Genomic DNA, 24,674 nt, shown 5'->3' with positions numbered 1-24,674 from the left:
CAAAATATGACATGCTCATTTAGTGCATTGTGTTAGACAATTTCTACATCACAAAGAATGGGATCAGAAAATTGTATGAGACGTCATCTTCCATGTGATGACCATATTTTTATATTATACAACAGTTGTGAATTTCACAAAGAAAAATATTAAGGCCAAGCAAATACAAGCAGGCCTTTAATTTAACATACTATATCCTGCATTTTCTTAAAAAAATTATGCACAATTCTGTTAAGTCACTCATTCTCTCTTAACTTCATTATCTCATCCCCATGTTGAACTCTAATCAATTGTTTTACCATGGATAAAACATCAATTTTCCAACATTGCATCCTTTAAAGTAATTTCCTTAAGCTCTTTGCACTTATTTTGGTAATATTTCAAGATTTACATCACACTATACAATATTTGGAGTATGATTTTTTGCATACCTTAATGAACTGTAAGAAAATTGGTCTGTGAGTCTTTGTGGGAAATCTATAGTTTTCAAAACATAGGCACTTCTGGTAAGTTAGATTAGGTTATGCTAGATTAGTATCCTTAAGAAAGGCTACAGAGGTACATCTGCAGCTAGGTTAGAGGGATAGGAGAATTATGGAGGATATCTGAAAATTTACTTTTTTTAAGAACACATGTTCTTATGGTACAAAAAGATATTAAAAAGTATTCTAACATAATTTATTTTTAGGTGCAGGTGACTCACAAAAATTATATAATTAGAACATGAAACTGAATAACATGAAAGAATGACAAGGCATTAACACACATTTCTATATGTCTTGAGTTGTGCTTCTGCACTGCTCGAAGAAGTCCCAAGGTAGGTGTAAGTCCGCCCTCTGAGAGTGCTGAGCACAGTTCAATGCGGTCTGCTCCACCCTTCATTGCTGCTATTGCAGAGTCCAGGGAATCTACACATATTTCCAATTTCTTTTCACCCATTCTGTGGGAGATAAATTGCATGTAACATAGGCAAAACCATCGTTCTTGATTACATATTACTAGGCAACCATAAGCTATATAAAATACATTTAAGAGTAATATAAGAGACTGGACTGTTCACATAAACCAAGTGGTTTTGGAACCAGGATATAATCAAGCATCCAACATCTTCATATAAAGTTGGTATTAAATGTGGCAGTTAACAAACTTATGAATCACTTTTAAGATTGCTGTGTGGCAATTAGCTGACTGTCATGTATCACTTTGGATATTGTGATGGTTCTTTTATAGCAGTTACGAGTAACACCAAATCACCTAATAATCTTCCAAAATCTAGCCTTTATCTATTCATTAATCTTTACCCTCAAATGTGTCTGTAACCTATTTCTATCACAAATACAGCTGCAGCTACTCACTTGACTGTTCCTTGCAAAGTCAATATTATTACCTTAGCATCACTTGCATCAGGGGTAAGGAACCTCCTACTTCCAGGCTGTATAAGTCGTGCAGGGCCATTTGATCAGGCCTGCAATGCTATTCAGAAATGCCACCTCATGAAACGATGAGTCATGAATGAATAATATAAATATAGTCAAATTATGTACTGAGCTACATGTCACTTAAATCAAGCTAGTTATCAAAAACTCAAATATGTGGCAGCTTCATAATTTTGAATACACACAGTAAATTAATAACAGATATAGTCATATTAAAAGTAGGTTAAAAATGTGATAAAAATACTAGTATTTTTTTATGGTCTGCAACCAGTGTTAAAAATATTAAGTGGCCCTTGATAGGATGAAGGTTCACTACTCCTGACTTACATCATCTCATTCCTGTCTCTGGCATACTTCACACACTCTAGATAGCTCGACATACTCCATTATCTCATTTTCTTTAATTCATACACATACACTATGCCCTTCCTCATACCACTTTTTTACACAATAGAGCTTCTTTCTATACCCCTCTATAGTACTCTTATGTTCCATCCTAGTCGTCCATTCCCTCACTCCAACATGTTTCACTACTCAGGCATCATATCTTTCCTTCCCTTCATCCATTACTTGGTAAAGCTTACTAACCTAACTGCATCAGTTACAAGCACGAAACTCACACATCATGTAGAAGGGTCAATGATCTTGCCGTAAACCTAGAAAAATTGCTAGAAATGTGTGTAATATGGCTGTCATAGCACTCCAGTGTAGCAGAAATTTTGGGTTTTCTAAGTCCAGAAAACAAGAAATTATTCTTTTGCTTATAACTGGGATTTGTGAGTAGTAAGATATTAGGATGTCATGGTGTCTATAGAACCGTCCTATTAACATGGACACAACTGAAGAGAAGGGATCTTTCCCATCGCTGGACCATCACTCCATCAGCTGACGCAGTTTGTGGGATGCCAGCAGTTGCTAGACCTTAGCCAGATATACACTATTGCCAATCATGTGATTGAACTCTCTTCCCCTCCTCACAGTCTGGCTCTTAACTAATCTAACCCTAACTCAAACCTAACCTAACCCAAGACTAATCTAGCTAACATATCCTAACCACGCTATTGGTTAGTTATGTTATGTTAGTTGAGAGAGAGTTTACCTATAAGAGTTTACCTATAAATTTGCTATGGCAAATGAGCTATGCTCGTGATGTCCCATTCGCTTGAATCCATTTATCATACTTTTCTTTAAAACTATGGATACTTCTTGCTCTCACTACATCCTCCGGTAATCTATTCCAGGCAGTGACAGTTCTTGCTGGGAAACTGAACTTTTTAATATCAGTTGTACAGCCCGGAATCCTCAATTTCAAATCATGATTATCTCTTGGTCTTCTCGTCATATCCAGCTCGAGAAAGTCATTTCTATCAATCTAGTCAATCTCATTTACACACTTGAACAGTTGGATCATATCACCTCTTCTTCTCTCTTCCAACGGTGACAGATTTAGTCTACATAATCTTTCCTGGTAATCTATATAATGCAAAGCTGGCACCAGTTTCATTGCCGCTTTTTGTACCCGTTCCAGTTTATGTATATGTTTCTTCAAATGAGGCGCCCATACTACCTGTGCATATTCTAATTTTGGCCTCAGAATTGATTCTATTGATTCAGGTGAGTAAATGTAGTTCTGATATTTGCAACTATTGCCAAACTTTCCCCTACAATTTTGTTAATATGTCCCTCAGGTGACAAGTTGTTTTGTACTATAACCCCCAAGTCTTTTTCTCTTTCCACACACATTAGATTCACTCCACCTCAGTTATAGCTTGCATGAGGTCTGTGTATACTTCTTCCCATTTCCAACACATGACATTTGTCAGCATCATTCATTTATTGCTCCATTCGTTAAATATCCAAGTCCTCTTGTAATCCTTGACAATCTTCTTGGGTTTTTACTCGTCTCATTATTTTTGCATCATCTGCGAACAAATTAATATAACTTCTCACTCCATCCGGTAGATCATTTACATAAGTCAGGAACATTAGGGGTGCCAACACAGACCCTTGTGGGACTCCACTCTCTACTTCAGCCCATTCAGAGCTTACACCCCGTACTACTGTCTTCATTTTTCTCCCTGATAAGTAACTTGTCATCCATTTAAGTACGAGTATCTTGTCCCCAAGTCCTCCGCATTTTTCCATCTTCCACTTAAGTCTTTTGTGGGATACCTTATCAAAAGCCTTTTTTAGATCAAGGTATATACAGTCAACCCATCCTCCTTTCAGATCAACTATGTCAATTACTCTTGAATAAAAACTTAGAAGATTGGTAATGCAAGATCTTCCCTTTCTAAATCCAAATTGCTTTTATGAAAGAATTTATCTTTCTTCTAGGAACTTCATCCATCTATCTCTTATTATTCCCTCTAACACCTTTATTAATATACACAGAAGAGAAACAGGCCTGTAGTTTAATGGTATCTCTCTACTTCCTCCTTTATGTATGGCCACTATTTGTGCTTCCTTCCACTTTTCCGAAACTTATCCTTCTTCTAATGACTTCATGTATAACTGATGAATTGGCCAACTTAATTCCTCAGCACAACATTTCAACACCCATCCTGACATTTGGTCCGGTCCCATTGCCTTATTTACATCCAGCATCTGGAGTCTTGTTATGACTTCTTTTCTATCAAATACAATGTTTTCCAACTTGGGGCCTTGATATCCTCTTAGTACTCCTTCTTCTCCAACATAATCACCATCTTTTACAAACACTGATTTAAACTTGTTATTTAATACCTGAGCTATTTCTCGCTCATCTTCAATAATCTCTCCTTCCACTTTCAGCCTCTGAATTGCACCTTTAACTTTTGTTTTACCATTAATGTATTTGTAAAAAGTTTAGGATCACTTTCATATTTATCCACAATGTTTTTCTCATATTTAGCCTCTTCCTCTCTTCTCACCTCTGTATACATATTATGTGCTCTTGATACTTTTCCTTTGTCCCTTCATTCCTTCTTTTTCTCATATTTTTCCATGCTCTATCTCTCTCTTCTTTGGCTTTTCTGCATCGCTCATTAAACCATACTTTTTTATCTCTCTCTCTTGGCTTATATAAAGGGACTGTTTTCTGAAGCACTTCGTCGTATACTCTCAGTACCTCTTCCAGCATTGCCTCTGTATTCAATTCCAAAATTCTCTCGAACTACCTCCTCTCTCTAAAATATTTCTTCATATTCTCTATGTCAGCCTTCTTAAAGTTGTACTTATTAATCACAGTTTTCTGGGACTCACTCCAATCCATATCTGAGCCACACTTCACATATTAGGACTATGTGATCTCCTCTTCCTAGTGGGCTCTTAATCGTGATATTACCTATTTCTTCCTCCTTTCTAGTAAATACTAGATCCAATCTTGATGGGTTATCATCCTCTAACTCTTGTCATTTCTTTGATGTGTTGGTACAGAGCATTTTCTGTCATTTGATCAAATACTTTAGCTCCCCAACTCCCTTCCTCGCATTTCGGCTCCACACTTTCCCAGTCCACTTCTTTACAGTTAAAATCACCACAAAGTATAATGCAATTTGATCCTCTGAGTAATCTTTCTAAGGTATCCAAGGCCTCTTTCCTCATTCTCTCGTGGCTTTCTCTTGTCCAAGCTCCTGTGTATGGTGCTACGTACGTCGTTATCACTGTTTTTTTTATATTTTCTTTCGTTGTAATTTCCACTGCTAACATGTCAGCTAATTCAGACTCAATCTCTATATTTTTTTACCCTTAAACTGTTGTGGACCAGAATACAAACTCCTCCACCAAATCTACCCACTGTCTTTCCTCCAAATGTTGTATCCTTCCCAGCCAAACAACTCCAAATTTATCTCTTTTTTTACTTTAGTTTCCACCATACAAAATACCATGGGATTTTTTTCCCTTAGCAAGTCTGTTATTTCTAGTCTTTTGGAGCTTATGCCATCCACATTGGTATAAATTAACCTTAACCACAAAGACATTTTCCTTCACACCTCTTGTCACTACTCCCTGGGGGCCATCATCTCTCCTATGGCCCCTTCCACCTCTACTGACACACCTCTCTTGAACAGTCTCAACACTTTTCCCCTCCTTATAGCAAAAAAATTATTTCTTAGCTTCATCTATTCTGTTTTCATTTTGACTTCTAGCCACTTTTCTCATCTCTTGAACTTTCATTCTCTCTGGTAATGACATATCTCTATTTATATAGATTTCTTTCATTCCCTCTATCCTTCTGAGCCTGCTTGCCATGGCCAACACCTCCCTTGCAGTTCTTTCAGAGCTCAATCTCACTTTCACAGGTCTTTTGTTACAACTTTTCTTATCGTGATCGTATCTACCCACTCGCCTTATATCTAATATATCTTCCATCTATCTGTCTTCATCATCCTTTATTTCATCAAATATCTTATGCACCATATTTTTGACATGATCTTGTCTCTTAACTATACTTTCAATCACTGGTTCTCGTATTCCCGATATAATAATTGAGAGAAGCCCTTTCACATTCTTCTCTTATTAGGTTGGCATTTTCCTTGATTTCTCCCTTCACCAGTCCTTTCATGTCACCCACCACTTCTTCCACCTTGGAGCTCATTTTTGATAGCTCACTTTTGTCCTCATTTAAGTCCCTGTTCAATTTTATAACCTCATTATACTTTCTTTCCACTAATTCTTTAGACTTTTTAACACTTGTCTCAATTTCTCTCTTATTTTGCTCCATTTTTTTACACACTCCTCTGATTTCTTCACACTTGACTCTATAGTTTTATTATTTTCTTCCACATTATTAAGTAAGGCATTCAACACCTTATCTTGTTTGCTTAGTTCATTTTTCAACTCTTCAAACTGGCTTCTCATATTCTCTGCTTCTGTCTCAAACTGTTTGACCTTCCTCTTAAGGCCTACAACATCACCCATCAATCTTCTAATCAGACCCTTATTTCTCCTGGAATTATCAATTAATTGTACACAAACACTCCTTAAGGTTGTCTCATCCATATTCATGACATCCTGAGAGTCTTCTATGTCACTTACATCTTCTAAATCAAAACTTACTGATTTGGCTTCTTTTCCCTCCTCTGCCAGTCTCTCAAAAGAGAGAGAGAGAGAGAGAGAGAGAGAGAGAGAGAGAGAGAGAGAGAGAGAGAGAGAGAGAGAGAGAGAGAGAGAGAGAGAGAGAGAGAGAGAGAGAGAGAGAGAGAGAGAGAGAGAGAGAGAGAGGATGGGGGAGTTTCTTCATTTGAGAATGTGTGTGGGAGGTGGAGGGAGAGTTTTTTCGCTTGACTGGCAACAGTGTATATCTGGCTAAGGTATGGCGACTGCTGGCATGCCACAAACCGCATCAGCCCAGGCTGACGGCCCAGTGGTGGATCCTTTTCTCTTCGGTAGTGCCACATGGGCTACCACTTCTTTGCTTGTTCACATAGCTCTAGGTTATGATAAGAGGTATTATTTTACTTTAACACCAACAGCAATATGGCTTTTGTTACCCTTCTTATCTTATAGAGCTTATCATTCTGAGTAACTTTAACCCATATATATATATATATATATATATATATATATATATATATATATATATATATATATATATATATATATATATATATATATATATATACCAGTCGCAAATTGTTTATAACGATAAAAAAATGTTAAAGAATTTAGCCCTTTTTCGGGAGAACGAGCAACACCCACCCATGTGATGGACTGGTGAGCACTGAAGAATGGCGTTATGTATGTGCATATTCACATTATTTGTGCACACTTGAAATGAATGGCAATGATTGTTTTTTTTGTTTGGGCATGCAGCCACTGACCAATAAAAATAATACGTAATAAATCTAGTCAATCAAAGCGGTTTGTGGAGAGAAGCAACTCTGTTTGAATTCAGTCTATGGAAGATGTCTGCCCGGGCAGGGTGTTGCCTTGATCATATCCATTGTATTGCCAGATTTTATGAAAAGAAGTAAGGTAATGACTTTATATTAATTTCTTTAGTGTTGCCAGTCAGATGAGGATAGTTTGCTTTGGTTAGATCCATTTAACTGTGTTAGACGAAACTAATTTTGTTCTGAGGAAGACATATCAGTGGTGCTGCATGTCGCCTATGTTAGCTAGGATAGGTTAATTATATTAGGTTAGATTTAGCTTTAGGTTTACATCAGGTTCGGTGCAGATTCATTCAAAACATAAAAATATACCAGAAAAATGCTTCATTTTACAGCAAAATCGTGCTTTCGTAAGACTATGGGAAGGGGGGGTAAAAAAAAAAAAAAAAAAAAAAAAAAAAAAACTGATTTGCGAAGGAAATGAAGTGCATATTCATTTGAAACGGATTGAAATCTACCAGAAAACATTAATTTCATCCAGAAGTGAGCTGTTGGTGTTATTGTAAAAACTTACCCCATAAGATAATAAAACTAACACTGACTTATGAAAATTTGCTTGGGACAATTGATGTTATTGCAGTCTCGTCACCTGGTGTCTACTCTCAAATTCAGTTCAGTTGATAGGCAGAAGAGTAGCTTGGATATCAGCACTTCCTCATGTGTTTTGGTTTGGATTTTGTCTGGGTCTGAAGCTGTAATTAATTATTATTTAAATTCTTTTCTTTATGTCCTCTTATTTTCCAAAAATTATATAGTCAACCCTCGGCTATCGCGACTTCCGCTATCACGTTTTATTGCTATCACGCACCCATGAAAAGCTGCTAAAATTTCATTATTGCGACCTCAGATGCCTGTTATCGCATGTCCAGCCATGACGTCATGGAATATCTGAGCGCTCATTGGCCAAAACCGCCTTCCCGCCAAGATCAATTCGGCTATCGCGTTTTCTGGTATAGCGCGGCTATTTCGGCCCCAATTGGGCGTGATAACCGAGGGTTAAGTATATTATTTCTTTTTCTTCTATACTAGATTTTTCAAAAAGTAATTTTCGAGTGAGGTGTATTGTAATGAGACAAAGACTTGGCGACAGCTTCCAAGCTTTATTCAACAAGTAACGAAGCTACCCCATACCTGTAACAAAGATTCACGTCATCGTACATACATCTGTATACACATTAAAGCACTCACAAAACGTAACATACATTATAATAGCATGAATATACACGTAACATATAATCCAAGTAAACAAAATTAATAACCCAAACCAACACTATAAGTCTTTGTCTCATCACAAGGTGTTCTTTATTTTCTAGGTAAGGACGCTGCCAATTGGGGTATTTGCATCTTTCATTGGTGTAGGCTGGGCAGTGTAGAAGGAAATGGTTGAAGTCTTCCTTATCTGCTCCACACATGACACAGCCTGTTGGTTGGTTCTGAAATCTGTCTCTAATGATGAGGTTGTTGGTTCTGGATTTGAATAATATAATTGATGATCTCTATTGTCACATATTTCTTCTTGACCTCCAATCTCCTCTCTCCATTCCTTATACATATTCAGACTAACTTTTTCTTGCAGTTCTTGTTTCTATATCTGTGTCCCATTCCTTAATTTTCCAACTTATTTCATCATTGCTTGCATTTCCCCCTCTAATTCCTACTGTTTTCCTATCTTCTATTATCCCTTTTATCCACCTATTCTGTTTACTTGATATTCTCATTTCTCTGTAGCAGAGCATTGCCTTCACCTCTTAATACAGGCAACCCCAAATTAACGAATGTTCACACAACGAAATTTCGCTACAACGAACGTTTCCTTTTACCACCATCTGCTCGTATAATGAACACCAAACTCACTTTAACAAAATTTTATCCAGGTAATTTTTTCCAAGATTGAAAGGCCTGCCATCAGGGTTACCATTTGGTATTGAAAAATCCATTTGGTATTAAAGCAATGTGACTGGTATTGGACATAGATTTGGTATTGAAACGAAAGAAATTTGGTATTGAGCTTAAAAAAAAAAAAAAAAAAAAAAAACAGACACACGAGACGCGGTAGAGGAAGCACGCAATACCGTCGCTCCCGAGAATCAGCTGATCTTCACTACCTTTGTTTGGGTTTGCAGTGGCCTGGGCGAAAAGTGTGGACTCATTTTTTTTTTTCATGAATACAGTGTTAAATAACAATGAGTGAGAAAGAGATTCCATCTAAATGCAGGTATGTGACAAGGGAAAGAATGAAAGCTTATGATGACAATGTTGGTGAGGGAGAAAGAGAATTTGAAGGCTTTGATACGGCGCAAACTTCACTATTTGATAGAGTCTTGACTATCGAACGTAAATTAGATAAATTGATAAAGAAGAGTATGGGAATGAATGAGAATGAAGAACAGGATAAAGAGCTCCAGATATTGAAAGAAAGGATAAAAAGAGTGGAAGAAAACGAAACTAGGCTAAGAACCGAAAATGAAGAATTAAAAGTCCAAATAGCAAACTACAAGAAATTGATGGAAGAATGACTCGGTAAAGCTGAGAAAGAAAAAGAGAAGCTAAAAGATCTAGTTAACAAAGAAGAAGAAAGAGTACAGGACGTGACTAAAAAAGAAGTACAAGCATGGAGAATCTAAGATAAGAAAGACAAGGAATCATTTCAAGTAGTATTTCAAGAACAGTTAAAAGAAAGAGATGAAAATATGACAAGCAAAATGATAGGAGTCCTCAAGAAAAAAGAAAATTTAGTAAGAGAAATTGCGGAAAAAAGAAGTGTAATTATTTTTGGACTGAAAGAAAAAATGTTAAATATAGACCAAGAAGGGAAAAAGACGAAATGAAATCAGTAAAAGACCTACTAAAACATCTGAATGACGAGGATAGACAGAACTTAGAAGAGGAAGTAGAAGAAATCCATAGAATGGGACCATATCAAGAAGGAACAGTGAGACCAATTAAGATATTACTAAAATCACAAGCAGCAGCAGAAGAAGTACTATATAGAAAAACAAAACTCAGAGAAACAGAAGGTTGCAAAGATATATATATAAAGAAAAATAGAAACGAGGAGGAAAGGAAGAGACACAATGAACTGGTGGCAGAAGCAAGAGAAAAAATAATGAAAGGTCAGAGGAGGAAAAGAAGGCATTTTTGGAGAATTATAGGAGACAGGATAAGGAAATGGTATATAAAAGAGAAAGAAGAGAAAAATGGAGCAAGTTTAACTAAAATGATAAGAACAAGAGATTAAAAATGATGTATACAAACATAGATGGGATTTTATCTAGTAAATTAGAATTAAGAGATTACATAAAGAAAGAAGAACCAGATATTGTATGCCTGGTGGAAACAAAGTTAAATGAGGCAATAAAATAGACATAGATAAAAGGTATAATATATGGAGGAGAGACAGAGTGGGTAAAGGAGGAGGAGGAGTCATGATGATGTTAAGGAAGGAGATAGTGGTAAATCAAGTGGAGTTTGGGAAGGAAAATCAGAAATACTGTATGTTAAGATGCATATTAATAAAAAGGAGTTAACAATCATTGGAACATATGTGCCACCAAAACAAACTCATGGACTAACCAAGAATATAGAGACATGATAGATGACACAATAAGGAGTCTTACAAGAATCATTAAGGAAAGGAGAAAAGTGATATTGGTAGGAGATTTCAACTGTAAGGAGGTAGACTGGGAAAATTATGAAAGTGGTATGGGGAAGATGCCTGGGAGATAGATTCCTGAACCTAATGATAGATAATTTGATGGTCCAAAGAGTAAAGGAAAACACAAGATTCAGAGGAAACGATGAGCCGGCAAGATTAGACCTAGTTTTTACAAGGGATATACCAATTAACAATGATATAAGATACAAGTGCCCATTGGGAAAGAGTGACCATGTAATATTAGAAATGGATATAGAAGAAGGAAAGGAAGATAGAGATGAATCATACAAAGGAGACCGATTAAATTACAGAAAGGCTGATATTGAGAATCTCAAGAACTATTTTAAAAACGTAAACTGGGAGGAGATGGAAAACTCATTAACGGTTCAAGAGAAATATAACTTATTTTTGGAAATATACAAAACTGGGGTCAGGAATATGTCCCAAAATATAGACCTAAAGAAGAAGGAAAGAAAGATTGGTTTAATGCAAGATGTGCTAGGGCAAAGGAGAAACGAGATGGAGCATGGAAAAGGTGGAGAAGAAACAGAAATCCAGAAAATAAGGAAAACTTCAAAACAGCAAGAAATGAATATGCTAAGGTGAGAAAGGAAGAAGAAAGGAACTATGAAAAGGACATTGTCGAAAAATGTAAGGAACAACCAAAATTGTTCTACAGATTCATAAATGGAAAAATAAGACAAAAAGAAACAATAGAAAGGTTAAAAGGAGAAAACGGAATGGTGGAAGACCCAAAAAGCGTGGCAGAACTGTTAAATAGTAAATTTCATGAGGTCTTTACTAAGGAATCCAAATTTGAAAGACCACAGGGTAATAGAGAGACTGTCTATATGAAAGAGATTAAAGTAACCAAGCTTGAAATAAAAAGTTGATGACGGAACTAGATGAGGAAAAGGCAATGGGACCGGATGAAGTCTCAGGCAGAATACTGAAAGAATGTAGGGAAGAACTAGCAAGTCCAATATACAACATCATAAAATGCTCAATTGAAAATGGAACAGTGCCAGTAGAATGGAAAAGAGCTGAGGTGGTTCCCATATATAAGAGCGGAAGGAAGGAAGAACCTTTAAATTACAGACTGGTATCACTAACTAGTGTAATATGCAAGATGTGTGAAAAAGTAATAAAGAAGCAATGGATTGAGTTTCTTGAAGACAACAAAATATTATCAAATAACCAATTTGGTTTTAGAAAAGGTCGGTCATGTGTAACAAATTTATTGAGTTTCTACTCTATAACAGTTGATAAACTACAAGAGAGGGATGGGTTGACTGGTTGACTGTATTTATTTAGATCTAAAAAAGGCATTTGATAAAGTGCCACATGAAAGATTACTATGGAAGTTGGAGGAGAAGGGTGGCTTAAAAGGAAGCACATTGAGATGGATGAAGAATTACTTAAGGGGGAGAGAAATAAAGACGATAGTTAAAGATATGAAGTCCAAGTGGAGAACAGTAGACAGCGGAGTGCCACAGGGGTCAGTATTGGCACCAATACTTTTTCTCGTATATATAAATGACATGCCAGAGGGAGTGAACAGCTACATAAATCTGTTTGCGGACGATGCGAAACTGTGCAGAGTCATTAAACAAAAGAGGATTGTGAAATACTACAGGAAGACTTAAACAAGATCTGGAAATGGAGCAAAAAATGGGAGATGGAATTCAATGTGGACAAAAGCCATGTCATGGAAATGGGAAAAAGTGAAAGACGACCAGTGGGAATCTATAAGATGGGAGATGGAGTAGAACTAGAAAAAGTAAAAAAGGAAAAGGACTTGGGAGTGACAATGGAAGAAAATAATCAACCGGTAAGCCATATTGATAGAATTTTCAGAGAGACGTATAATTTGCTAAGGAATATTGGAGTAGCATTTCACTATATGGACAAGGAAATGATGAAGAAATTGATAAGTACTAAAATAAGACCTAGATTGGAATATGCAGGAGTTGTGTGGACTCCCCATAAAAGAAACACATAAGAAAATTAGAGACTACAAAAATGGCTACAAGAATGGTTCCAGAATTTAAAGGGATGACATATGAGGAGAGACTAAAGGCTATAGATCTACCAACCTTGGAGCAGAGAAGAGAGAGGGATCTGATACAAGTTTATAAATTGATTAACGGAATGGATGAAGTGGATAATGAGAAACTGATCCTGAGAGAAGAATATGACTTTAGAAGCACAAGATCGCATAGTAAGAAATTAAGGAAGGGACGATGTCTGAGAGATGTTAAAAATTTAGTTTCCCGCAAAGATGTGTTGAGACTTGGAACAGTTTGAGTGAGGAAGTGGTGTCAGCAAAGAGTGTACATAGTTTTAAAGAAAAATTGGATAAGTGTAGATATGGAGACGGGACCACACGAGCATAAAGCCCAGGCCCTGTAAAACTACAACTAGGTAAATACAACTGGGTAAATACACACACACAGTTCAACCTCCCCAGTAAACAGCTAGTAATTAATAGTTTAATCAATGTCTTTCATATCTAAGTTCAGGGTGAATTTTTACCTGTGCATCATCATTTTGTTTTCGTCACCCTGCAGACCCGAGACGCCAGGATTAGCATCATAAGGCTACAAATAAATAGCCATTAGTTATGTCCGCGCCGACCAAGTAGCGACCCACGACAACTATTTATTTACATCCTCCAAGGCCGTCCCTCCCCTGTTCCTCCCTCTCATAACGTCTGGTTCTCACGCTTCTGTTTCGAGACGTGTACGAGTCTCATACAAGTCCAGCAGCGACACGCGTCTCCCCTGTCCCCTCCGGTCAGCGGCCACTGCCAGTTGGCTCTTGGCTGTTAACTGGGGAGGTGTCAGCATGTCGAAGTGGAAAGGTTCCTATGAATCTGGTCGCACTTACCACGCCGAGTGGGAAAAAGAATTTCCATGGGTAACAAAAGCAAAAGATGGCACTCAGCAGGCATGTATATAGCTGCCGAGGAGACAGACGGTGGCTTGGATGCTCTTCTTGACTAACCAAGTAAGTATATACTTTATTTCAACTAAAAGATTACGAAAACATGTTTTATCATTAGTTTGGTATTGAAAAAGTGAATCTGGTATTAAAAATGAAGTATTTGGTATTAAGTCCCTGAGTAAATCTGGCAACCCTGCCTGCCATATCAAGCAAGCCGACAGGCTTTTGAATACACCAGTGCCTCTCGTGTACAAAACATGCACCATTCACTCCCCTACCCTTTCCCGCTCTTAGTTCAAAACAATAACAGAGTCCAGCAGCAGCTTGTTTTCCCTAGCTCAATATGCCACCAAAACACCCTGCAACCAGTCCTGCAATGTTGCATAGCATTGCTAAGAAGATCAGGAAGTCTTACTCTCGAAATGAAGCTAGATATCATTCACAGACACAAGAGGCGAGAAAACTAATAGCTCATCACCATGGCTTGACTCCATCTACTGTCTCTACTATTTTCAAGTCAGCAGACTCTATTAAGAAGGCTGGTGAGACCGTATCTTCCTTGCAAGCTAAAAGAACCACCCGAACTCATGACTCTGCAATGGATAAAATGGAAAGCCTTGTGGAAATGTGGTACATAAGTTTTGTATGCGGTACAATGATGCACCTTTTGTTTATATATATATATATATATATATATATATATATATATATATATATATATATATATATATATATATATATATATATTAATGGCTAATCGTATGGTTCGATTAACGTTAATGCACTGCCCATTAACGTTGACGTACCATTGCCGGCTAGCATCTTTCCCACTTCACTCTCCCTCCCTTCATAAATTTAAGAATATCAACATTATAAAGTTACTTACATACATACATTAGTGTACATTATAATAACTTAAATTAAACTGCTTAAATGTTAACTTCATAATTTTTACTTTCATTAAACCTTTTACTGTATTATGATGCACTCTCACTTTGTTTACTCTCAATGGAAGTTCAAGACAGGGGTCAAACTTGTTATAAATGGTTTGCTTAACGGAAATTCACACAACGAGCGTTTTTTTAGGAACATAACCCGTTCGTTAAGCGGAGGTTGCCTGTATGTACTGAAGTTTTTTTTGCTGTCCTCCCATTATTCTTGCTTTCATACTTGATAATCCTATGTCTCCTCTTACCGCTACTCTCTGGCTATAGCCCGGTGCACCTAATATTTTTCTACCTATGCCATTTTCTATTTTTTGTAATTTCTCTACTTCTTCCTTAGTAAAATCTATTATATTGGCACCATAAAGAATGGGCAGCAGAGCTATATTTTTCCAATATGTTTTCCCTATTATTAATCTAAAGCAACACCTCACAATGACCGAATAGGTTAAATTGGCCATTCTAGCAGCCTTGTCCATCATGTTCTGCTTATATAATTTAAAGAGATTTTTGGTGTCATTTGTTGTTATTCCTAAATATTTTGTCTTGTCTTTTACTTGTATCTCTGCTATTTCTTGTGGCTTGTCTTTCATATTAAAAATGATAATATTGCTCTTTTGTTTGTTAATTTCCAGGCCATATTCTCTCCCTGTCTCCAATACCTGTCCTACTACTATCTCTGCATCTTCTATACTACTCGCTAACAACATTCCATCATCTGCAAAGAATAAGGATGATAGCTACATTTAAAATGTCATCTTTGAAGCCCAAATTTTGATTTTCTAAGTTATGTATTATTTCGAAGGTTATTAATTTGAAAAGTGTTGTGGAGCCTGTGCATCCTTGCCTGATGCCACTTGTTACTGGCATGGTTATATTTTTAGTTTTATCAAGTTTTATTTTATTTCCATTGTAAGGTTTAGTTATTAGGTCTATTCCTTTTTCATTTATTTGCTATTCCATTAAATTTTTTATCATATAATCCCTTCTAATACTGTCAAAAGCTTTGGAAAAATCTATTGATATGACAAAGATTTTTTTTACTTTTAAATTATTTTTCTACACAATATTTGAGTATTAACAGGTTATTTTCTACCCTACCTCCCTCTGTAAATCCTGCCTGATTATCCTTAACCCACCCATTTCTCTCTATATGTTCTATACTTATCCTAACACAGCCATTAATAATTTTTACCCCATGTTGATTAAAGCTATTGGTCTAAATTAATTAATTTTTGGTTTGCTAGCTTTAGGAATCATCAATGTGCCGGATTCTTTCCATATGTCAGGGACTTTGGCTGATTGTATTACTTGCTGTAATGCACAATTAAGGTGTTTAACAATAATTCACTTTCTAAGAATGCTTTATAAAATTCCAGCTTTATGCCATCAGGACCTGCAGCTTTATTTGCTTTAATTTTCTTCAAACATTTTTTTACATTTTCTTCTGTCCATCAATGAAATGGGATCTATTATCTGGAAAGCCATGTCCAAATGTTCTTTAATTTTTGTTACATTTCTCTACATGTGCTATGTTTCTTTCTCCTTGCTGTCCTCAGCTAACTACCTGACATAACCTCCCTCTTTTTAACTCATGGTTAATTTTAACTCTTTCCTGTATGTATTCCTCTTTTTTCAATATTCCATACTATATCACAATATGTTTCCCATATATTGTGCTCCAATAATCTTCTATCTCTGTCGTTACCTTGTCCATTTCAATTTTCCTGTTGTTATTGTATACATTATCTATCAGACAGTTTGTTTCTTTTCTTTTTTTTCTCCTTTCAACATTCTTATATATTTCCAAGTATTTTTGCCATGGCTTTTATCTTCCTTTATTTCTTTACTTTCTTTTCTTTTCTTCATTGACATTTCTTTCATAATTAATGTCTGTACCTTTATTTTTTTCTTCCATATATAATGTTTTCCACTCCTCACCTTCTTCTGCACTCTTTGCATTCCTATGCTTCCTGTTAAGTCTTCTCCTATCTTTGATTTCCCTTCTTATTTCCTCTGTAAACCAAGCTGGTACCTCCTTGCTTTGATTTCCTATCTTCTTTCTTCAATATTTACATTTTTAATATATCATTTGCTGTTTTAAGTATTTTACCTCTAAATCTTTGATGTTTTGTACCCCTTCACTCAGTACACTTTCCTCTAGTTTATTTTTATATAGAACTAATGATTTCTTGTCTGTTCTGTAGTAGTCTCTGCATCTCCATTCATTCCTGTTATTGTGTTGTCTTACTTGTTTAACCTGCAGTCTGATTTCAATTAGGTTATAGTCAGATAAATCAACTACGTGTTGGTCTTCATCTATTTTCACTTGATATTTATTGTAAAAGCTTTCTGAAACTAGTGCATAATCTATTACACTTTTCTGGTTGTCTCTAGCCCACGTGAATTCTCCTTCACAATTGATATCATTGAGCAATTATCAATTTCATACTTCTCCATCCATTCTAATATCATTCTTCCATTTTCATCTAGCTTTTGTGTTCCTTTGAATCATACATGGACATTGAAGTCCCTGATTATAAGCAATGGATTTTGTGCATTACACTCCATGATCTCAATTTCCAGCTTCATATTACGATTCCTTAGTTTATCCTCTACACTAAAGTACACTAGAATTATCTTAATCTCCCATCCCTTAATGCTACCCTTAATAAATAGTATATCACTGCACTTTGTACAAAGTTTATCAAAACAAATATCTTTGTTGTTTTGGTATAAGAACATTAGTCCTCCTCCTTTTCTATCCTTAATTTCTCATTGCTTCCATAATATTTATTTTTCTACAAAAGGTCACATCTCTAACTTTCTTTTGTGTCTCATATAGACATATTAAAGTACTCTCAGCCACCATTTCTTCTGACTCTTTGGCTTTAACCTTTGAAAAACCTTGTATATTGATTGCTCATATAATTATACTATCATCTATACTAGTTATTGCTATTTCTACCTATTCTATTTCTATTCTCACTTAGTCTATCTGTTTCTTTCTCCTTATCTGACAATGACTGTCACTCTATCCTGTCCCCTTGCTCCTGCTACTACTTGTACTATCTACTTTCCCTTTCCTTATGATCCACCTACTCCCTTCTCTCCTGCAATTGCTCTCTAAGTCTTTCATTTACTTCTCTTTCTTTTGTTTTGTTAGGTCTGGCACAATAATAATTTTCTGAATGATAGCATTTTCATCCTCCTTTAGTTCCTTACTTCTCTTCACCAGCTGCCACTTCACCCATGCTTCATTCATTTCTACAATTACATGTCTGGCTTTATCTTCTGAGACTCGACCAATCCCTATGATCATCTCTATCTTTGCATCCTTCATATCTATGACTCCATGAAATACTCCTTCACAGAACCCTCTCTTCTCTTCCTCAATCTCCTTTGGCTCTGATTTCTCACTCTCAGGTATATTAAACATAATTTTATTTTTTTTCTCTTCCTCTCTCTTTCTTGCATTTCTTCTAAGTTTTCCATCACTTTCTCTGTAACAACCTTCCCCAACTCTTTCTCCCTTTCTTTATTTTTTTTTCTCTAGGCTTAAAACCATGTCTCTTAGCTCAACACCTCTCTATCTCCTCCTTGACATTAATCATATCTCAATCAACACTCTCTCCTCTTTCTTCTCCCACCTTCCGTGTGGCTTCTCGCTGTTCTTTGTCTCCACATTACTCACACTATATTGTTTTCTATTCTTCCATCTTACTCATTATACAACTCAGCACTGTCCCCGAGAAACCGTCCCGCGTGCTCGCCTCGATTCCTGGCTTCCCCTTCGCAGCTCTTCCACCCAGCTGATTTGACGTCACATAAAATGAGAAATATATGGTATATCATTTTGTTTTTTTTAAGCAGGGGTTCCTTAACTTTTCTCTTTCACTATCTGGAGCTCTCTCATTTTCTGTTTCTTCTTGGTCATTCTTCCATGCATCACTACATGACTGGCAGAACCATATTTTGGTATTACTGCAGAGTTTCACCACAATCAGCTACGTGTTTTTTTACTCACCTCAAGAGATAGAGCTCCTGATTACGAGTAATTTGAACCTCATATATACTAGGTGCAACCTTTTTGAATGGCAACACAGATTTTTTTTTAATTTAAGCATGTTTCGGTGATCAGCCGTGATAATAGCCTCCCGCATCAAACCCTGCCGCACACTGATGGTGTCATGCGCTCGTGGCGGCTCGGCAGGCTCCGTGACATACCTTTGTCTGAGCATGCGCTTAATTGTTTACACTGATTGGTTCTGTTCTTTGAAACTAAAGTGGCGGCCAATGAAAAAAAAAAAAAAAAAAAAAAAAAAAAGCATAATTATTTCCACCAATCATGACGACCCCTGAGGTTAGGTTTAGTTAGGTTAGGTTGGGTTAGGTTAGATTAGGTTTAGTTAGGTTAGGTTAGGTTGGGTTAGGTTAGATTAGGTTTAGTTAGGTTAGGTTAGGTTAGCTTAGGTTGGGTTAGGTTAGATTAGAGGCGTTTTCAGTAGCGTCACCACTAGGCCAAACATGTTTGACTTCACGCTGAACAGGACAGTGCTGAGGACACCGTCGGTGGTGCCAGACGACCGTGTCACTGTGATCTCAATCCCTGGGAGAAGTTATCGTACACATCAGTCCCCTGCTCCAGCACTGTGGTCAAGACGTAAACACAGCAGCATAGTGGAAGAGTTTGGAGATTTATTCCTTGATGGGGAGTATTATAGGTCACCAGTGTTTCATCATTTGTACATGCCAAGCCCCGAGCAGTGCTATACTCATAAAAAACAACAGGTCTTCAGTCCTTGGAAGTGGTTTGATCTACGTGGGCTTGTTTTGAAGGTGTTCCATTGTAGATGTATGGCTGCGGTTTTCTGACGCCTATATAGTTGAATTACGTCAATAATTAGCAGGTAATCTATTTTTACCATCATTCATTACTTTGTGATATAAGGATTTGCAAAAATATTATCATTTTTTCACCTAATAATACAAAAGTAACTCCATTATTGTATTGAAGTCACGACTAGAACTATGGGATCGGACAACACCCACAAGAAGGACGGATAGATGTGACATGTCACCAGCTACCACCAGCTCCTTAATTTATTTCACGCCGTATTTTTTATATCGGTTCTCTCCAGTATGCCGCACAATATGTAAACGTAAATCTACATCTACAGTACCCACTTCTATGGCCTAACATATGTCTAACTATTCAGTTTTATTCGAAATGTAACTCCTTCTTGATCTCATTCCATGAGGTTGATGGGGTTGCTCCACGTTGATTGGCTAAAAAGCGTTTGCCAAACGAGAGCAAACGCTTTGGAAAGGCGTTTGCTCGCGTTTGCGAAAACTTGCCTCCATTTGACTCTGTTTGCCCTCAGCTGCGCCGCTACTGAAAACACCTTAGGTTTTGTTAGGTTAGGTTAGACTAGGTTTAGTTAGGTTAGGTTAGGTTAGGTTTTGATAGGTTTAGTTAGGTTAGGTTTAATTATGTTAGGTTAGGTTTGTTATGTTAGTTTTTTTTTTTTTTTTTTTTTAAGGTTAGGTTAGGTTTGGTTAGGTTAGGTTTGTTAGGTCAGATTAGGTTAGGTTTGGGTTGGTTAGGTTAGGTTAGGTTTGTTAGGTTTTTTGTTTGGTTAGGTTAGGTTTGTTAGGGTTTTTTGTTAGGTTAGGTTAGGTTTATAAGTTTTTTTTGTTAGGTTAGATTAGGTTTGGTTTGTTAGGTTAGGTTAGGTTAGGTTCTTTTCTGGTAGATTTCGGCTTGTTTATAATTAATTTACCAGTTGTTTTTTTATGCAAATCATATGTTTCGGGGCTGTAAAAAAAATTGGTTGATTTGCACCAAAAACAAGTTGTACTTTAATTAAAAGCAAGCCGAAATTACCAGAAAAAAATAGTTTCGTCCAGAAAGGGCAAGGTGGTGGAACTTTGTAGGTTTACCCATATTTTCATCTTTCTTACAACTTTAAATTCACCTTCTGTTAGCCATTCACATTCCTTGTGCCTCCAAGTACACCTAATACATTAACTTTCTATACCCAGCGATTGCACGCCAAATAAACCTCCTTCTGCCTCCTCACAATCGCCACATACATCTTCCTTATTGAGCCTTCCAGTGAACTGACAGTCTAACACTTCCTGCAAGTCCTCATCCTTGATTTACGATCTCGTGAACTCGTATTACAGGCATATGTCATTGTGTTAGGCTGATTTTCGATAGACCCAGACAAACCAACCTTCTACACGTGCAGGTCACGTCTTGATCTTGATGCTACAGGTGGCTCGGGATCGCTCCAGAGCCAGGCCTTTGGATCGGCTGCTCCTGTAGAGGACAAAAAAAAAAAAAAAAAAATTTCTCTTCGTTAATGATCCCTACACCTCGCTCGCCACATTCTTTCCAGATACTCCTTCACAGCCACCATCATCCTTTCACTCGTCTCTCTACACAGTCCCAGCAGCAACACCATTCATTCCCTTCCTGTCTTCTCCACTCTTTCATTTCTATTATGCCCTAATTCACTCAAGATCACTTGCAACATCTCATGCCTGTCTCTCTCATACTTCTCACACTCCAGCATGACATGCTCCACCGTCTCGTCCTCCCCCATGTCGCACATCTGGCACACCTTGCTACGGGACTCAGACCACCTATGGTTCCTTGCATTCACATCCATACACTGTGCCCTAGGCCGCCCCTAGCTCGGAAGAGGTCACCACCCAGGCTTGATCTTGATCTTGATTCTACAGGATTTCTCCTGAGGCAGGCCTTAGTTTGTATCGGCAGCTCCTGTAGGGGATAAAAGAAAAAAAAAAAAAAAAAAAGCGGCAAGAACCTAAACCAGACACCATCCTTAATATTATTAATTCCTGCATCTGGCACTCCACATTCTCTCCAGGAACTCCTTGACAGCTTCTATCATCCTTTCACTTGTATCTCCACACAGTCCCAGCAGCAACACCATCCATTCTCTTCCAGTCTTCTCCACCCTGGCATCCCCCAGTTCCCTCAGCACCACTTGCATCATCTCATTTCTGTCTCTGGCATACTTCACACACTCCAGCATCACATGCTCCACCGTATCGTCCTCTCCCATGTCACACATCTGGCACACTTTGCTGCAGGACTCTGACCATCTGTAACTCCTTGCATTCACATTCATGCACTGTGCCCTAGCTCGGAAGAGGTCACCCCCCAGGCTGTCATCATACCACTTTTCATACATTGGGGCCTCTTTCTCCCTATACCACTCCAGAGTACTCTTTTGTTCCATCTTAGTCCTCCATTCGCTCAGTCCAATACACTTCACCCTTCTGTGTATCTCTCTCTTCCACTTCCCTACATCCCAGTCTGGGCCCTCTCCATTTCCAACAATCATGCTCCAGTTACTCTCAACATGCTTCCCCTCAACTCACTGGAATGCCCAACTAGTTTCCAGACCACTCTTCACTACCATCCTGACACACCTCTTCCCCCACCTGCTATTCCTAACATTCCATAGAAACACCTTCCTAACTATTCTTGCATCATTCATTCGTTCTAGCCTAGCCTTGAATCTCAGTGTTGCCTTCACATGCCTCTCTCTGAAGGTACTCCATCCCAAGTCTCCCCTTAATGCCTCTATTGCTGCATACCCTGGTGCATTTAGAGCCATTCTTGTTACTCTGTTCTGTCTTATTTCTAGCTTCTCTAATTCACTTTCATTCCACGTCATAACATCCATACCATACATGATGCTTGGAACAGCCACGCTCTTCCAAACTTCTCGCAGCACATCATACTTGCTGGCTCTCATCCTTGCTGCACTTCCTAGCTGACCCACCCACTGGTTCACCAAACTCATCTTTTCATTTTTTGCTTTCACACAGCCATATGGACTCATCCACATCCCCAGATACTTGTATTCCTCAGCCTGTTGCACCTCATTTTCTCCCAGTCTCCACACCAAGTTTCTTTCATCATCTGACCTATTCACAACCATCACCTTGCTCTTCTCACTGCTGAATCTCACCCCAAAGTCTCTTCCATAGCCATCTACAACATCCAGGAGACTTTGGAGCTCCTCTGCTGATTCACTCATGACTACCACATCATCTGCATACAAGAGCACACATACCCTATCATTCCCCACCTTTACTCCTGCATTCATCCTTCTCATTCTGGCAGCCAGTTCTTCTGTATATAAACTGAAGAGGGTTGGTGACAAAATACAACCCTGCCTGACTCCTCTCTCACTCTTCACCCAGTCTGTTTCTGTCTCCTAGTCTATATCTAGCTCTTGTGTCCACATACATACTTTGCACTATACTATCTTTGAACTTGGTCCAATCTTTTCTAAGACTCTGCCTAACATTCTTCTATTCACCCTGTCATATGCTTTCTCTATATCCAGAAAACCCAAGTATAATTTACTACCCTCGTTCCTTTTCCTCTCAATCAGCTCATTCACCACAAATATGTTGTCTTCAGTTCTCCTATCCACACGGAAACCATTCTGTTCTTCACCCAGCACTTGTCTGTTCAATCCATTTACACAATCTCTCATTCAGCACACCACTGAACACTTTACCCACTGTATTCACTAATGCAATGGGCCTGTAGTTTTTCAACTCATATTTACTCTTGTATCCTCCCTTGTGTAACAGAGTCACCCTACATTCATTCCACACTCTTGGCACTCTCTCCTCCTCCCACACCTGGTTAAAGAGCTCAGTCATCCTATCAATCAGAACTTCTCCTCCATTTTTGTACATCTCATATGGTATCTCATTCGGCCCTGCTGCCTTACCATTCTTTTGCCTTTTTACACATTTCTCCACTTCCTCTCTGCTGATGCTATCATTCAATTAATCCGCGTCCTTTCTCTCCAGTGTCACACACCCTTCTTTAACATCAAAAGCTCACCAACACCTCCAATCTCTTCCCAGAACTCTTTGATCACCTTTCTCATCTCTTCCTTGTCTGTCACCATTGTCCCATTCACCTTGAGGCTCTCCACATTTTCACGGTCAGACATCCCCTCACCCCTCAGGAATCTATACCATTCTTTGTCACCTTCCACGCCTTTCTCTCTGAGGGACTGAATCACGCTTCTCTCACACCTACCCTTGGCATTTATTATCTTTTGCTTCGTCACTCGCTGCTGCCTCACATATGTTGTCCATGCATTCTGGTACTCTCACTTTCTGCCTCTTCACTCTCATGCCTCCTCTTTCTCAGCTGTCTACACACCTTATTTAATCTCTTTCTCTCTCTCCTGGCATCCCAAACCTCATCGTTCCACCACGGCTTACACGTATGCTTTCTGGCACTCGTCCTCACATACCCTATCTGGCTCGCAGCTGCGTTCTTCACATTCTTGACAAATCTATCATTCAATTCATCCACATCATTCAAGCTTTCATCTTCCCAGCATCTCTCACTCAGGTCTACCTGGAAATTCTCCCATCCTGCATCTCTTAGCCTCCACCTTCTCCTCTTAGCTTATGTATTCCTATTCTGTCTCCCATTCAACTTACACTCCAACACCAGCATGTTAGGGTCCGAGACAACGTCAATCGTTCCATCCTCGTCAATCCACATGCGGTCCACCAACTCACGCATTCTTCTATTCACTAACATATAATCAATCGCAGATTCCTGGTTCCTCGCACACCAAGTCACTCGTCCTTCTGCCAGGGTCTCATTCAGGTTCTCCAACTCCATCTCACTTAAAAAATTACAAAGCCGTCAAGCTGCCATCATACCACCTTTCATACACGTCTTGATCTTGATCTTGATGCTACAGCCTACAGGTGGCTCAGGATCGCTCCAGAG

General features: G+C 38.0%; 1 protein-coding gene across 7 annotated transcripts in view; it reads right to left on the bottom strand.

Moving 5' to 3' along the window:
* Nucleotides 1-21,182, bottom strand: part of LOC123516502 (copper homeostasis protein CutC-like) — a 47,037-nt gene extending 25,855 nt beyond the window's left edge. The window contains exons 1-3 of one of the 7 annotated variants that reach the window (XM_045275897.1): nucleotides 21,097-21,153; nucleotides 1,388-1,473; nucleotides 767-940 (exon numbers count right to left, since the gene is read on the bottom strand). In XM_045275897.1, coding sequence (XP_045131832.1) covers nucleotides 767-940; nucleotides 1,388-1,455 — 242 coding nt within the window. In that variant the 5' untranslated portion in view covers nucleotides 1,456-1,473; nucleotides 21,097-21,153. The other 6 variants (XM_045275900.1, XM_045275898.1, XM_045275896.1 and 3 more) reach the window with 6 other exon arrangements.
* Between the last annotated feature and the right edge of the window lie 3,492 nt (nucleotides 21,183-24,674).

Source organism: Portunus trituberculatus, chromosome 41 (genome assembly GCF_017591435.1).
Source record: "Portunus trituberculatus isolate SZX2019 chromosome 41, ASM1759143v1, whole genome shotgun sequence".
Taxonomy (NCBI): Eukaryota; Metazoa; Arthropoda; class Malacostraca; order Decapoda; family Portunidae; genus Portunus; species Portunus trituberculatus.
This window is presented reverse-complemented; position numbering and strand designations above follow the sequence as displayed.